The 17,468-nt window shown below is 37.6% G+C and overlaps 2 protein-coding genes across 10 annotated transcripts in view; one reads left to right on the forward strand and one right to left on the reverse strand.

The window, feature by feature from the left end:
* Positions 1 to 17,468, reverse strand: part of LOC109030476 (uncharacterized) — a 91,092-nt gene that overhangs the window by 6,586 nt on the left and 67,038 nt on the right. For 4 of the 9 annotated variants that reach the window (XM_072296826.1, XM_072296827.1, XM_072296824.1 and 1 more), the window contains exon 5: positions 6,714 to 7,076. In XM_072296826.1, coding sequence (XP_072152927.1) covers positions 6,714 to 7,076 — 363 coding nt within the window. The other 5 variants (XM_072296821.1, XM_072296823.1, XM_072296820.1 and 2 more) reach the window with 5 other exon arrangements.
* On the forward strand, positions 972 to 5,264 carry LOC140224010 (pseudouridine-5'-phosphatase-like). The gene is made up of 4 exons (XM_072296836.1): positions 972 to 1,193; positions 2,052 to 2,270; positions 2,936 to 3,177; positions 4,963 to 5,264. The coding sequence occupies exons 1-4, from the start codon at positions 1,088 to 1,090 to the stop codon at positions 5,191 to 5,193; spliced, it is 798 nt and encodes a 265-aa protein (XP_072152937.1). The 5' UTR covers positions 972 to 1,087; the 3' UTR covers positions 5,194 to 5,264.

Consider the following 17,468-nt stretch of genomic DNA (forward strand, 5'->3'; position numbering starts at 1 on the left):
CAACTCTTTGAACTTCTTCATTAATTGATATGCTAAAACAATTCCTGAGGCCTACCTACTTGATAAACGTATGAGTAAAATAAAACGCACCACAATAGCAACCAAACTTGCACTAGCTAATACTATGATTAAAGTTTTCTGTGACATATTTCCAAGACGTGTACACTCTGTACACGATTCCGATCACAACCAAAGAGATTGTCACTGCAAAGGGAATCATTTGAAAATACTCGATCAAAACGTGTTCAAAAGACCACGTTGCTCATCGTTAGGAGTATAATAAAGTGTTATGAAAGACGGAAGATGTGTAAGACAAACTTTTGATAAGGTACGCACCAAGCTAAAAGAAATGTTATTTTCAAGAATGAGAACAGGAACGCGTTTAACGATTCTGAGCGTACCATCAAGCGTCATCATCTCTTATCTAAGCTGTATAGATTTAAATCCAAGATTTAAAATGAAAAAAGATATCATCTAGGTTAACCTATCGTCCGAAATATCACATCTGTATAATATATTACCGGTCTAAGCTCATTTAGGTATCATGTGAGGCATTTTAACCGACTTTTTGACCCTCCTCTTCTATTTCCATTCCCCCCTCCTCTTGATGTGAATCACGTGAAATGAACATTTAAGGAGAAGGAAAGAACAGAGAAAATATGAAAAATATGTGACGGAAAATATTATATTCAAACATACTATATTTACCACTCTCTCTAAAAAACATCAGATTTTATGCATTCATTATCTATCCTGTTTTTCCAAATTTAATTCCACCGACCGTTGCTTATCTACTTCAAAATATGACTCATTCATTTCATTTATCCATCTTTTTTATCAATTCAATCTGTTATCAAAATGAAAAAAAGAATACTTATCGTCAGGTCTAGGTATATTATGAAATTCGACCACGTCATGCAATATCTGATTACGTAGATCCTTTTATGATTTCAATGTCAGTCCAGCACATACGGCGAGCGCCTTTGTTTATAATCCAAAATACAGTTTTGATACTGCATTAGTATCAGTGTAAATGGCAAGTACATTATTGTTTTGACATCAGCGCAGCTCAACTTTCTGGAATAAAATGGGGCTTTTCATAGGGTTTACAGTAATCCTTAGTTGCACTAATACAGTTTTGTCTTACTTGCCTGTGGAAGCAGTCATTTTTGACATGGATGGTCTTCTACTAAGTAAGTTCTTACAGTAATCCACATGCTTCTAATAGATGACGGATGGATTAGTGGTTCCTCGGGCCTATTTATCTCTTGAAATATCGACCTTATTTAACAGCCCATAACTAAGGACCAGATCCTCTCACTGGAAGAAATTCCTCATTCATCAGAGCTCATCAATCACATGACTGAGTGTTTATTTCTGTCTCATCCTCCAACATTGCAGTTTCCTACATCTCTAGCATTTCTACGGTGGAACAACAAATTGCTGTATTTCAAAATCTCTGCTCCTATTTTATTTTTTATGAAGAAATGTAGAGCAAACTTCATGGCTTGAAATTTTTACAGAATATTCTTTGCATACACAAGAAAAATCACGAGAGTTTTCAAGTAATGTCATCTTGCAGCTTTCCATTTTGAAAGAAAAGTATGGCAAGAAGTCTGCAACACTGCAAACCGAGATATGCATTTCTGCAGTTCCACCATCGATTTGGCGTCACTTACGATTTACTATTGCTTTACTGTTTAAGGTGGTTTGTTTCATGGTCTAGTTATGGTCGATGTAAGGTGCAATATATCGCATCAACTAAGTTAAAATCTTGGAAAACTTTGAGTCTAAGACCTCACTGGGATGATAGCTCCTGTACATGAGTTTAATAAATTATTTGCTACAATAAATGGAAAGAAATAGAAACAGGATTTGGATTAATGTGCTCTATCAGAGTGAATACCTCATCAATTGATATTTACTTTTACATTGGATGGAGAGACAGAGACTATTTAGTTAGGTGCACCATGGTATTTTGTGCGCTTTCGATACACTTGCAATTGTAGAAAAATAACTACCTGCACTTAGACACTCATAAAATCTTACAGACACTGAAGCAGTTTATTTCAAGACACACTCAGAAATTTGCAAGCGATTCAATAGAACTTACACGAAAGAAGTTCAACAGAAAGTGATGGGTATGCAACCGAATTCCACAGCTGAAATTATAGTGAATATATTAGGTCTGAACATCACGCCTGAAGCTTATCGAGCCGAGTATGAAAAATTAATTGGACAAAGATTGTACTCAATAGATTTAATGCCAGGTAAGTTGAGTTTTTGACCCGACTCTTAGAATTTTCCAAAGATAATATTTTATTACATCAATCATCTAGATTCCCTCATCAGTAATTTCAAAGAACAATGCTCACTATAGTCCTCATGTTGAACTCTAAGAAATGATCTACGGTATCACTTGGACGTATTTGTGCTAAAGAAAACTACGTTATACTCAGACCCTAGGTCTAGAGATCCTCTAGGCATATGAATACGTCCATTTAATACCGGAGTTCTTCTCTATCACCTAGAGTCTTAGACTCTGCTTCGTTACAAGTAATAAAACATGTCAAGGTCTTTTCCTTTAAGCTTGTTTCTTTAGTTAAAGGAGAACACTTAGTCAACTAACAATCATGCCCGGGAAAGTGTGGATAAAATTTCTAAATTAAATTTCTGATTTCTTTATTTCACCATAGACCTTATTAATTTTCCACTGTTTCAAGTTATCTCCTTCTGTCGCTCCCACTTTAAAAGTGCATGCAAAAATCTCTTTCTATAAATTAAGTTCAAGTGTAAGAAGACATTTTTAAGTCTGAGCCAGTAATAATCCTAAATTTACATGATACTTGATTTAAAAATAGTTTTTCACTTTCTTTAGTTAAGATATGCCCGCGTAAATAGAGAGATTTCGCTGATTTAGCTTGTTTTTCCGTAGGCGTAAGGAAAGTCACTAGACATCTCTATTTTCACCAAATACCATTGGCATTGGCAACAAGCAACACTGCCCAATTTTATGAATTGGTCACTGCAGAACATAAACACATATTCAATCTATTTGAACGAATCATAATTGGAGGAAGTAATCCGGAAGTTAAAAATGCGGAGCCTGCACCAGATATATTTCTACTGTGTTTGGAACGATTGCAGAGTCTATACCCTGAGCTGAGGGCCGAGAGGGTAATTAAAATTTTAAATGCCTCTCCTGTGTATTTAAAAGAAAAGAAAAAAATGCATACCATTGATAACCAGTTGCATTGGCTGTTGAAAAAAAATTGAAAAACTTATAAAATTAAAAAAAAAATGCCTAACAAATTGATAAGAATAACCAAATTAGAAGACTAAACATCCTAACGCATGCCACTAATTTAACATATTTTATGAATGGACTGAGTGAATAGAATAATATGAGAGCTAAGATTTGGGATTGACATCAGGGCCGGATTTAGGGGGTGGTCACATGGGCCGCGGCCCATGGCGGCAAATGTTGCAATTTTTTCAACTGTAGGTATCAACAAAAAAAATCGTATTCAGGAAGGAAATTACAAACGAGAAAAGGCGACAAAATCTCTCATTTCCTGAGAGTTAAAGTATAGTAATTTCTAATTTGTTCGTCTTTCGGTGATACAAGAGACAGCGCCTTTTAATAGTTTAGTTGAGAGAGACCAAACAAGCAATTTGGCCTGGAGCGGAACGGCGCGGAGAGCAATGATAACGAGGACTTGAGATGAAAAGGAGAAGCCCTCGGCGCGCCAGTCAGCATGAAAAACATATTAGCGCCTGCAAGACTCCATGAATACTTCACGCATTGCGTCAAACGTAGTGCGGTCAGCAGCGGTTGGCGTGAAACTCATAGTGCCTACAAGACTGCATGAATACTTCACGCATTGCGTCAAAAACAGTGCGGTCAGCAGCGGTCGGTGTGAAACGCATAGCGCCTACAAGACTGTAAGGATACTTCACGCTTTGCACCAAACACAGCGCGGTTGGCGCGGTGGCGGAAATTAAAATTATTAAACCACATTCATGTTTATTCTTTCATAATTTATTCGTTCATTTCTTATAAACGAAAGGCCTTGTTCACACAGAGATAGGTTTACGGAACCTAACTTTTGCGCCAAGTTCCGGAAACTTTTGCTAGTATTGACAGGGCTTTCACAAAAAATGTGCCCAACACGAGTAAACGTGTCTTATGCACCCCTCCTCCTCCGGCACGTTGACTTGACGGTTTGTATCGATGTTTCAAAACGAATGAGAAGGGGCGGCAAAATACAGGCGGCCCATGGGCGGCAAGTGGGTAAATCCGGCCCTAATTGACATTTGAGCCATCCTTCCAGAGTTTCCAGTTTTAGACCAGCTTATGCTCATATTTTGTATTAATAATACATATTAATATCTGAAACACTGATAAATAATTAAAATCTGAACGCTGTTCGAAACGCCAAAAAAGTTTAAAACTTTTTACCTACTCGGAAGCAATGGCAGAATCCCGAGCTAATCATGAGCTTGTGGATCCAATTTGTTATCCTTGCTCATCTAAGGATATAGAATTTTAAATAACTCACTAAGTTAATTTATTACTTTCTGCTGACTAAAATTCATGTGCGGCAAGTGGCCAATGGGAGCATTTGTTATAACATTCACGGTCGATAGGATCGTAAATGTTCTATCAATTGTTCTGAAAATAATTGAGAGATCTCTAGGTTAACATTGTTCATATTGAATTCATCGAAGGATGCTCGACGCTCGTGTATGAGTTAAACAAACAGATAAGTAAGGCCAACTCATGCTCCTTTAAGTAAAATGAAATTTAGAATGATGAGATTAACGCTCCCACATTTTTATGGGTGAGGACATCAGTAAGATTAAAATGCTACAATACACGTAGTCCTTCAAAGAGCTTGATGCTTTGTAAATTTTGAAATCAAGATTAAAACTGACATTTTTTGCCTCTCTCAAATTTAGGTACTTGTATTCGAAGATTCTCCCCAAGGAGTGCTTGGGGCCAGACGCGCTGGAATGCAAGTTGTGATGGTACCGGATCCTACTTTGCCAAAGGAATATAGAGTTAATGCTACTAAAGTTTTGCTCACATTAAATGATTTTGTACCAGAAGAATTTGGTTTACCACCTTATAAGCTCTACGCAATGAAAGACGAAGAAAAACGTTACACTGATCTCGTGATAGACGAATGAATGGCACATTTATTGTATACTTTACATTTATTGATATGTGTAATAAATTTACCTTATTTATTAATATACAATTAATTAGGTACATTTTTAAACAAGGTGAAACAATCAAACAATCGTTCTTTAACCCCAGTCTTCCCATAAAGTGAGATAGGGACAAAATACTTTTGGGAGTAACCTGTGGGAGCTACGTGTGTAATCTTTTTCTTTTGAGGGAGAGAAAATACGTTTATTTCTCATTTTTATTAAGTGGATTATTTCTTTGAAGGATAAAAAAAACATTCACAGACAATCATATAATCTACTGTTCAAAAATAATGAAAAAACCTGACAACAAGCATACTTATTTTAAGAGAATTACATCAAATCAAGTCTTCATGTTCCGTTCATTTCCACACAAATAAATCATTTTATTGAATTCTAATAACAACAACATGTACTTTTCATTTGAGAAAGAATGGTAATCCCTCGTAAGTATAAAAGTCTATACAATTGCTGCCATATATGGTCCAAGTTGCAAGACATTTGATACTGTTTTTCAAGCAAAAGCCATAAGGTTACATTAATGTTATTGGAGCTTCCATCACCCACTAAATACTAAAATGCACACAAATCATAAAAAAATGGATTGTTGGATTATTCTGTAAGCTATGCTTCGCGTGATTGACTGATTACGCAAAAGCTACTTACAACCTGACAAATTGTACCTGCCGTGAGGATAAAAGACAAAATCCAAAAATTGTCATGGATGGAAAGAAATTTAAAGATTTAAATCTAAACTGCTACAGTTTGTCTTAAAACTGGACTTTCATTTTTCTTATCATCAGAGAACTTACGCACTTGTTAAATAACCTCGGTAAGTTTATTAAACCAGGCTCAATAACGCTCATCACCTGATGTTTCACTTCTTGGGCATGGAGCATTGAGTCCAAGAGCTCCAAGGGCATGTTTATTTTAAATTTTTATTCATTATTTTTATTATGACAGAAAATAGAGTATATTAGCCAAATTAGCTCGAAAAGTTGTCACAGAGGGAAATCAATTGTCATAAAGGATGACGGTGTGTACTGAAATTTTGCCCATGCGATGAAAAATATTTTTTCGATGAGGAACTTTGATAGTGTGGGTTTTCAATTAGAAAAAATGAGAAAAAAGGAACATTTATTTTTCATCACAGTGAAAAGTCAGCATTTTTATATGCCTGATTTTCAGTGCAAATATTCTCACCAATTTTTAACATATTTTAAAAGGTCTCTTTTGAAAAGGAGTAGAGAAGGTTCATTCAGGAATACTGTCGAGTACAAGATTTTACTTGGTATTTCTCTACTTGCAATCTAAGGAATATGGTAGAACACATCCGAAATTCGCGAAGAGAGACCTCATGAATTTCATACACGAAGGCAATGGGTGAAGGTTCCCTGAATTCTCAAAAGCACAAACAAAAATCCAAGATTTTTGCAATCAGTTACACCCACTAAAAACGCTTTGCGAACTTCCACGTCTAATATTTACTCCATACCTACAGCAATATCTCGTCTTCTCCGTTTCTTTTCTTTCTTAAGCTTTTCTTTCGCCTTTTTACGCTCAGCCTTACACCAGTCGTGCATAGAAAACGCAGAGTAGACCGTCTGCCCGCCAGGAACCTTGTGCTTAGTGAGATCGGCCATGATATTCTTCGTGTGGTCGGTGCGATTAAATTCCTTGATAACACCCTGAACTTCAGCTTCTGAAAACCCGTAGAAAGGCCTCAGCTCGGCGCTCTCAAAGAGGGGTTGATAGACAAGTGACGTCATCTCTTTCGTCAGATAGTCATCGATGCGTCGTTGACCGATGAACAATGAGTGATGCACGTGATCGTTACCGATAATCAGCTTCACAACGAAGTCCTGCAACAAATTCGTCGCCAAAATCGTAAACAATGCTGCCTTGATAGCGGAGAGAGCATGTAAGTGCAAAAATGAAGTTTTGAGAGAACGGGCTCAGAAGCTTCTGACCGGAAAATTATGTATTGAAAGAAACATCCGTTTTTTGTCAAATTGACACAAATCGTCCGAAAGACTCTTATAAATCGTCTGGATGATTAAAACTCGACTGATTTTATTTCAATAATACATAAAAAATGTATTTTTCATTTTCTTGCTAGGCTATTGTTAGGCAAGACAGCCGTAAGTGATATCCTCTGCACGCTTTCGAGGTTGTGTTTTGGACACACAAAAAACACATTTTCTGGTTAGAAATTGGCAGAAGAGGGCGGCACTTTACTTGAAAACACTGTTTTCATTGGCTCTTTGGAGGAAGAATGTCACTCGCTGCTGTCTTGCATGAAACTACGTAATTTTTTGCGTACTTACGGCTTCTCATATTTTCAATAATCCACGAACGCGCACGAATAGAAAATCCGTTGAAAGAATCTCACCTGTAACGGGCGGAGAAGTTTGAGTTTTTCCTTTCTTTCGGTTTCATTGGCGTTAATGAGGCACTCAGCTGGGCTTTCAAAATTGTCAATTAGGACGATGGAGGTTTTGTTATAGTGCTTCCAGAGCCACAACGAAAGCAGCCAACCACCTGCAGCCACGAAGTCGTTCGGCATCTCTATACCACCCCTTGGATGACGGTACTTGATGAACTTATCGTGCTGCGAAACATGGAAATTTCACTTTTGGAAGCGTAAAATACGATGAGACGGCGATGGTCACAGTGAACAGACTCAGAACTTAACAAAGTACCTATACGATGCTACATTGGTAGATTCAAAGAGCATGTATTGTGCATCTAACAGTTTAGAGTCTACTTTACTCATCATTTCAAGATCATTCCATCGTGAATCACCGACTCGTACGAGAAGATTTAAAGCCGTACCATGCGATAAATTGTTCATCTGGAATACTAATTTACGGATGTATTTCGGAGCTTTCACTTTATCATCAGCGTTCAAAATGCATCCGTAAAAAAACATATTCCACATGAACAATATTCCGTGGTCCTGGGTTTAATTCCTTTTCGTAATTCTGACAAAAAACCACGCAGTTTGCGGCTCCGTAAATTATTATTGTAGCATTACTTTTTTTCTTTTGATACCATGCATGGAGATGCAGAATTACAATCATTAAAAAAAATCCACACCAATGGTAAGCTATTTTGTTCAAACCAATCAATAAAAGGTTTCGTTCTGAATTGCTGCATTTTGTATGTCTTCAAGGAAATCTGGAGCACGATCAGGGCGTGCTCGCCTTCATCTGGGTAGATATGCAATACGCATTCCCAGGCCCGCCACAAGGGGGGGGGGATACTGGGTCCTTGGTACCGGGGCCCGGGCCCTGGAGGGGCCCGTGACGCAGGTGACAAACCACTACGAATTCATGTTTAACCCTTGTCTCGTAAGGAAAATTGAAAAAATTACCCTAAAAATTCCGCAGATAAATAACTCGTTTTTCGTTAAATGCACCTCGAGGTAATTAAAAACAAGCGGGAAAGTTCTAATACTGTCGTATTAGAAAAGCGCTCAGGTGTTAGTAAATGTATTTAATGAAGAAAGGACGTATAAACTCCGTCGACTTGGCTGGGAAATGGAAATAAAACATCAGCTGATAGCAAACAAAGGTTACCAAGGAAACCGTAAACGCGTATTTTTGTTTCCCGAAAATGAGCTCACCGTTGAGCTCATCAGGCGCGTTTTTATTAGGCTTCATTTGAGTTCAGCGATCAATTTCGATAAGAATTACTCTGCCGCTAAGAAATTTTCTTATAGACAAACGATCAAAACTACCTGCGCATTACATTAAAAGCATAAAATACAGCTTTCACAGCTTTATTTATTTTAAAAATGGACCCCCCCCCCCCCCAAAAGCCTACACATCGATGAGCTGGTGCGCCATTTAAACGCATTAGCACTAGTATACTAGTTCTCAGAGGCAAGTCGAAATCAAAAAGCGCTAGCGCTTTTTGATTCACCTATCGGCTGAGCGCTTAAAAGAATACTTACCTTTAATTATATTATTCCTAAGGGGTCCTTAAGGTCTGGGTCTACCTCTTCTCTTGGTCTAGTTATAAAACTGAGGTAATGATTTCGTTTTTACTTGCCTGAAACCTCTATCACCAAATTGCGTCAGCTTCTGTCTTTTGAAAGCCATCAGGACCTTAAAAATGTTATGATGTCATGAGGTGACGCATTTACTCGCGACAGTATTTGCATGCTCGTATAAATGCTATGAAGGAAATGCTACGCACCTCTTTCTCGCTGAGTGCTTTGCTGTTGCGAAGAGAGTCGTGGTCCATCCACATGTAGGTTGTAAGGTATCGTATACTGTGAAAAAACGATAGCTCTGTCGTTGTGTTGAGGTTGCTGAAATCCAAATAGATGACTGGGTATTTCCGAAAATGATCATCGCAAAACGCCCGGTCCTTGCACACTGCCAAGTCCTTGAACACGGTTTCGTTCCATGTCTCGGGTTTTTTTATTGTCGGTTTGTAATTCGCATCCAAGGGCATAACTTCCTTTTCAAAAAACCTGAAAATTCGTAAATAAAGAAGCATATAAAAAAATCATGAGATCCTTCGGATCACACTAATCACGAGCATTAAAACATAATTTTATTGGAGTCTTTTTTGCTGTTCAAATGCCTTGGGTGGGCAAAGGGGGTTCTTGGGGGCTTACCTGCCATTCAAAAATAAATAAATAAATTCATAAATAAAATCTGCGGGAGGCAAGGATTAGGGTTCTTGATGGGAGGAAAAACCTAAAAGCTTATAATGAAATGTCCCTTAATTTAAGAATTGTCTGGTGAGAAAGTAAAATTTTTGTACAGCCTTCTTTAACCCTATTGAAAACTATCTCGACCATCTCTTCTGTTTTTAACTGAGTGAAAAAAAGTATTCGGGGGGAGGGGTGGAGGGTTTGAGAAAATCCTCAGGGCTTGCATTTTTTTATGAATTGAGCTTTAATTCAAACAACAAAATACAATGCTTGTACAGCTTGTAGTTTCATTACAATGCTTCCCCGCACTCCCGCACTCTCTCCACTCCCACTCCTGCACTCCCGCTTTGTTATTTTTAAATAAATACTACTTCAAACTTTTGTGTATTCTCAAAGAATTTTCTTGAGGAGGAAAACGACACCGCATGAGTATTTGCGCGATTAAAATGATAAGTCATCATCGTGAATCTTAATGAATGTAAGACGTGACAGGAAATTCGCAACGTTGCAAAAACCGCAGTGCATCGCATTACAGAAAATCGTAAACACATTTTCGTGTAAGTTATTCATCGTCGAGGGTTTGAGACATGTGGACATTGGACATTACCTCCTAATCATGAGCTGGTTGGTGGTGCGGCCGAGTTTCGGTGGAGCGAGAAGGGCCAAATGACGGCGTCGAGAGATGAACCATTTTAAAAGTGGGGTCTTGTCCACGTACCCCCCAGTTTCGACGAGCTCATCAAATTCTTCCCAATGGTTATCCCAGTAGTCGTCCCATGTTTCCGGATGCTCATCGGAATCGGCTCCCTGAATAAATACATTAAAAAATAAATAAAATAACAGGATGTGTAAAAAGTAACCTTACCTTCCGGGAGCTAATTGTCCTGCAGGCCGATTATTGAAACTGATAGACAAAGACGACAAAAGGGATTTGGAGGGATCCTATTGGGGAAGCGGGTGGTGGCAATGGACATAGGAGGTAGGTAATGGACTAACTAACGGCAACCCACCAAAGACCCGATAGTTAGTCCATCATTTTCTTCCTTAGTCTATAAGAACCAACCATGTCAACCAATAGGATCGCTCTATACTCCGTATGTCTTCCTTGTCTATCGCTTTGTCCAACAGTTCCAATAATCGGCCCGCTGGGGAGCCAAATCAGGGAAAAGGTCAAAATTGGCGATTTTGAGTTCTCAATCGGAGACACTCTCTAGAAACTTTAAGAACAAGCTACGCACGGTTTTCTTTATGCACCACACGTGAACTACATATACATGTATATGTAGTTCACGTGTGGTGATTCAAAATTGCCTCTCATTGGGCAATCAGGAGCGAATTGTGAAAACATTTGGGCTTTAAATCGAAAATGAGTTGAACAATTCCTTGAAATTATTCATTACTTGATGCTAAAAATTCCCAAGGTCTACCTAATTGATAGGTAAACGTATGAGTAAAATAAAACGTACCACTAAAGCAACCAGACACGCACTAACGAATATTGTGAATAAAGTTCCCTGAGACATAATTTCGAGACTTGTACAATCTGTAAACGAATCCGATCACAACAAAAGATATTATCGCTGCGAAGGGAAACATTTGGCAATACACAATCAAAACGTATTCAGAAGACAACGACGCTCATCGTTAGGAGTAATAAAGTGTTAAGAAAGACGGAAGATGTGTAAGACAAACTTTTGATTAGATACGCAGCAGGCTAGAGGAATTGTTATTCTCAAGAATGAGGAGAAAAACACGTTCAACAATAAATTCTGAGCGAACAAATCAAGAGTTATCATCTCTTAACCAAGCTTTATAGATTCAAATCCGAGATTTAAAATGAAAGAAGAAATCATCTAGGTCAACCTGTCTTCCGAAATATCACACCATATGTAATATATTACCATTTTAGGGTCATTTAAGTATCATGTAAGGAATTTTGACCGAATTTTTTACCCTCCTCTCCCTTTTTAATGCACAACAATCCCTCCTCCTCCTTAAAGGTTTCCAAAAATTGCAGCATTTGGCAACGCTGTCAAAGAGATTATGATCAGTAAGTTATGAATACTATCAAATAACTTGAAGGAGAAAATGTAAGCAATGACAAAAATTGCTACTAAAATGACCCAAAAGAAGTCTTTATTTTATTCAAGTATTTTTATTCACTCATATTCCACTTTTTTAATATACTCTTTTCATTATATATTTGTGACCGCAATAGGAATCAAACGCAATCACCTTATACATATTTGTAAACATATGATGCGGAGAAAATTGAAAGCGTAATGGTCTTTTTAATAACAACGCCTTGATGCAACTATTCGTGTCCGAAGGATGTCCGCATTGCATACTTGAAAAGATGCAGGCGCTCTGTCTTTCCGAATTACATCGCCTGACTACAACAATTCCTGCTTGAAGACATATTTAAACTGCATACACAATCGCGTTGGTTTTAAAAAACCTCGGAACTCGAATGATCTTTGTACCATCGCTACTGAGTTGCTAAATTGTGCGATTTGTGGAATTAAAGAGGTAGATGTAAGAGGCCTCTCAGGGATGTAGGAACCTTTTGATGGAAATCGGTTTTTGCACATCCTCATATTTTGAAGAATATTTTTCAAAATTTCATCACACTTTTCGAGGGATCAAGCGAGATATCAATGGCCAAATCACGGAACTACTTACATGCATTTTTGTTTGCAACCTCGCAGGCTTCCCGTTTTACTTTATTTTTTCTTTGGATAACTAGCCGACGACGTAATTTCTTGAAATTTAAACTTCCTTGATTTTTCTTTTCTGATAGCAGAATATTTTGGTCTTTTAAGTCATAAATAATTCGGCCTATTTTTTTTCGAAAAAATACGATAAAAACGAGAAATTTGAGCGCAATCGAGAAAAGTGGTTCCGGATTTTGGTTATAAATAAGCTGATACTAAAGGAGACAAATTAGTAATTTTGGGATCATTCTGGTAGAACTTTCGCACCAGAACGTAACTTTATGGTATTCATGCTTCCTCTTTTCCCGTTTGAACGCTGCAATAGAGATACGCATTTTCCGGCTCCCGCCATCGACGTATCAAGAACAGTTTTAAAAATCTTCCTAGATTATTTCAAAACCAATATATTTGTACATCATACACCATTTATTTTGGGTAGACGCACACGAATTTTATGAATATCTCATCAAGGTTCATGAGTCATGATTTTTAGGAACTAATCAGCGCATGGATCCGAGAATCACAGGACCCATCCTCCGCATTTTATGTCCAGTGGTTGATATCCAGGGCACCTAAACCTCAAATTTTGAAGTGACACCTCATGCATACTATTGCTTGATAAACGGTATTTCCCCTTACAATTAGCCTGTATTTACATATATAATTCTAAAACCTTACTAGTTTATTCAAGGGCATAAGTAAAGAAAAACAAGGTGTAAAACAAGTAGGTAATTAACGTTAGAATTAAAATAATAAGATAAGAACACAATTGATAAATGATGAGGTGAATAAGTGAAATTGTAAAATGATACATACAAGAGAATCTCTCAGAATTCAAAAGTATGCTGTTGCAGAAATCAACATGCCCAAAAATTCTCGACACGTTAAACAGGCAAAATGAATCAAATGAGCAAGCCCTAAATACCTAAACTTTTGCACCTTCAAATTTTCTCAAAGATCCTTTTCCCAAAAAATGCACACGGCTAGACGCGTTGTGTCCCACCGATATCTCCAATCTCATTGACCCCGACCTCATCGGCATCACGACGAACTTTTCTCACTACCTCTATTCAAGTGATAATATACCGGCAGTTTCTTGATCGACTTATTCCGACACGGTATACTCGGCCGTAATATCTAAACTCTAAAATATATTTTGTTCCAAAACACTCTACAATATATTTTTACACGTTTCCGTCTTATAGATAAAGTACCTTTCGCGTGGATCACAATTTCAAAGCTTTTTTAAAGTTTTATTATCAGCTTATGTACTTGAGGATAGGTGTTCCATCAGCATGTGCTGCTATGAATATATATTTACGTAAAAAGAACACCTTCGCGCTCTAAATTACTCTTAGAACCTTGGTCACATTAAAATTGATTGGGAAGCTGTAAATTTTCTGTAACTTGTGTAACTATCATCCTAATTTGAAAGAGAAATGCCGTCCAAAGAAAAGCTCCCATTAATAATCGGGAGTGCCAGTAGTGTCAATCGTAAATCATGCTGTGGTAAGTTGGTACCCTTGACTTAATTAATGTACATGTTTGTGCGTTTGAAGTTGTAAGTATTGAACTTTCTCGGGTAACCATGGGCGTGTCATTTGGACTGCGGTCAAAGAATACCATTGTCTGTACAATTAGAAAACTCGTACGATTAAGGGATTTATTATTTTCCAAATTGAGCTCTTATTGTTAGAGATAATAAGGGCAAGAACCAATTTGTCAGCCACGCTGGTCACAGAATTCCTCTTTTAAACTAAAGTATGTTAGGTATAAGTGGGATGTAATTATTTGTTGGATTTGTTCAAACGCCGAGTCACCGATCCATTTTAACTTTTTTCATCGTTGGTCAGTGAAACATACCTAGTTGAAAAAGTAAAAAATATTCAATTGGACATAGTTCTATCAAACGGAACTATGTACATTAAGACATGAACCCTGAGACCAATAAGAGTATATGCATAACAGGGCTCACGTCATAATGCACATACTTCCGTTTGAAAAAAAAATACGTCCAACTAACATGGTATTTTTATGATCGAACGTGACGTCGAGAAGCGCCTCCCTAATTTTTGTTAACCTAAAAGATTCTAACAGCACAACACGATTCTCTGATAAATCTACCGTTTCTCATTTGCTGTTGCCCTCTCTCTCTCTCTCTTGGGGAGTTCGATTTACCTCGCATAGTATTTCCTATCAAACCCCTCCTTGAGCTTGAGCCTCTTTGAGCTCCTTGAGCTCCCTTTGAGCTTGTGGTATTGCAATCGCAGAAAGACCACTCGCCGTTCAAATTTGCGCGTCTGACAAAGCGCCTGCAATTTTTTGTATATGCAACGTGGACATCCTTTGAACACGAATAGTTGCATCTAGCCGTTCGGCAGGATACGTCCATTTTTCCGAAATTACGACTTCAAATCTTCATTTCGTAACTCGCGTTTATTTTGACATGATCATACGTTTTCCCCTTAAACGCTCCTCCGACGTGAGGGGTAACATGAGCCCTGTTGCCCATAAATTTCCATACTATAGGGGGCTTATTTGAAAATGGAGATACGCCCTCAGAGTAGCGACGAAATTTTCGTCAAACACTCCTCCATACCGTGATGTCAATAACCTATTTTTGAGTTTTTGTGGACTGAAGTCCCTTTGCCCAAACATGGTTACAGTTCAGTGGCCCTACCTATACTCGGTGATAGATTTGGTCAATTCGTTTTACATTTTGTGAGAATGTTGTATAATGTATAGACAGTGCAGTGTCTATATCGACGGTGTAAGTCGGCAATCACATAACTCGTTTGCGGTGTCTGAAATTCTCCGCCTTTGTGTTAGTTTTTTAAAGGAGAACAAATTGACATCATTTCTTGAAGTTTTTGAAGAACTTCGCATAGAGAAGAAAAATCACGACAGTTTTAAAGAATTGCCGTTGAGTAGTTTTCCGTTTAAAAAAGCATTATGATAGGAAGTCAGCGACGTCGCAAACCGAGTTATGTGATTGCCGACCTACACCGCCGATATGCTGCCCAGCTAAGGAAGAACGCCGTATGGACATTCGAGAGTTGCCAAATTTCCTTCAATAAAATGCTGATTTTTGAGGAAGTTATGAACATTTTTCCTTTGAATTTTCAGAATATTTAGGTGAAATTATGGACTAAATTATCTGAAAAATTAAAAGGACAATATTCATAAATTTATCTGGATATTCGCGGTTCATAAAAGGAAATTTGTCAACGCCTGAAGGTTCATACGGCGTTTTTTCTCAACATGACAGTATGAGCTTCTGATTGCGCTAGGTCTTTTTTATGAGGGCACACATTAAATCACGCGCTTTTATCTTGACAAGTGTTTACTTTAGATTGATATGGACGGAACAATGTCGAGAATAATGACATGTGCCTCCTACAATACCTCTATTACTTTTCATATTCTAGAGCATTCTATACGGTGAAGAATGTTCCTCTCATGTCTAAATAAGGGTCGATTTACCTCGTAATTTGACACCAATGCGCTGCACCTCATAACGCTAGTTTACACTTCCTATCACTCTGTCTAGACTATCAATGAGACCGGACCTGACGCAATGTTTGTCTAAAGCATCCTAAATATAGCGTTCATTCCTCGAAAATGTATCGACTCAGGTTGATGATTGACTGGTGAACTTTCAGTGTTCTTAAATATTATTCTCCTTATTCATTTCAAGCTCATTCTTGCACCTATTATTGGAAGAGTATATTCTCATCAGTGCGCTAATGAGGGATATGTCCATAAAGACGGATCATGTGGTTTATTTTCACTAATAGCGCATTCAAGCTTTATTGTAAGTAGAAAAGCGTAAGGTGTCAGGTTTCATCTACTCTTTGCTTTGATTATCCGCACAAAGGTATGGTCTATATGAAAGTTAGGTTAATTTGCGTAACAATTTTCAGTACGTATATTTGCGTGTGGTTATGGGCGCTTTAAACGAGCTTTTCAAACAAAATATCAGCAAATGATCAATTTTGATTAAATGCAAGTAGCTTAGAGAGGTATGAATAACAACTGACGGTAAATTCATTACTTTCATCGCTCATGTGAATACTTTTTAATGGATCTATTTTCATACTACTTAAATCTGCCATACGCAAATGTTTTCAATCCTTTTTTGAAAGGTAATGGATCATATAATGAAAGGAATCAAATCATAATTCTTTAATTGCCACTTAGAAACCATTTTTTCTGCTTTCAATTTTTTTTCTTCTTCTTAAATTAGGGCCGTGTGCGCTGTGCCCTTTAAATTGATTGTGACCTTGATTAACTTTTTGGTGATAGGTAAGCATGGCGACCATTCAATGGTGCCGTGGTCAGTTGTTACTGGGTCAGAGCCTTTTTGTGTTGTCTAAAAAATATGTAAAATCAGGTGACAGAACAACCTTGTTGCACATGTAGTAAATGTCACATTTGCAGTCCCTTTTCCTTGTCCTTCTATTACAATGTCTATCCCAGATTAGACAACGTTCGGATAAGCAGCGCAGTGCATTTCCAAATATTGCACCAAATTGTCCACTGTGCATCAGTGCAATCAGTATCTTTCACTCTCATTATCTCCCGCAAGTGATTACTATTTTCAAAGTGTCAACTCTTTACCACCGTTGCCACACTTAAAGTAATTGCACTCTCCTGCGAGTGCACTCACATGAATGATTAACGTACCGTACATCAAAATGGAAAAATAAATCAACTTGTAAGTCCCCCACCGTTTCAGAAAAGCAAGCTCTCGCAATTTTAATGAACGTAATCAAATTATTTCATTCAGCTGGAAGTGAAACACGGATTATTATAATGATGATTTTTTTTAAATCGCTGAGGATTTTGTTTTTCCATCAATTCATTAACAT

The sequence above is a fragment of the Bemisia tabaci genome, chromosome 2 (genome assembly GCF_918797505.1).
Source record: "Bemisia tabaci chromosome 2, PGI_BMITA_v3".
In the NCBI taxonomy this organism is placed as follows: domain Eukaryota; kingdom Metazoa; phylum Arthropoda; class Insecta; order Hemiptera; family Aleyrodidae; genus Bemisia; species Bemisia tabaci.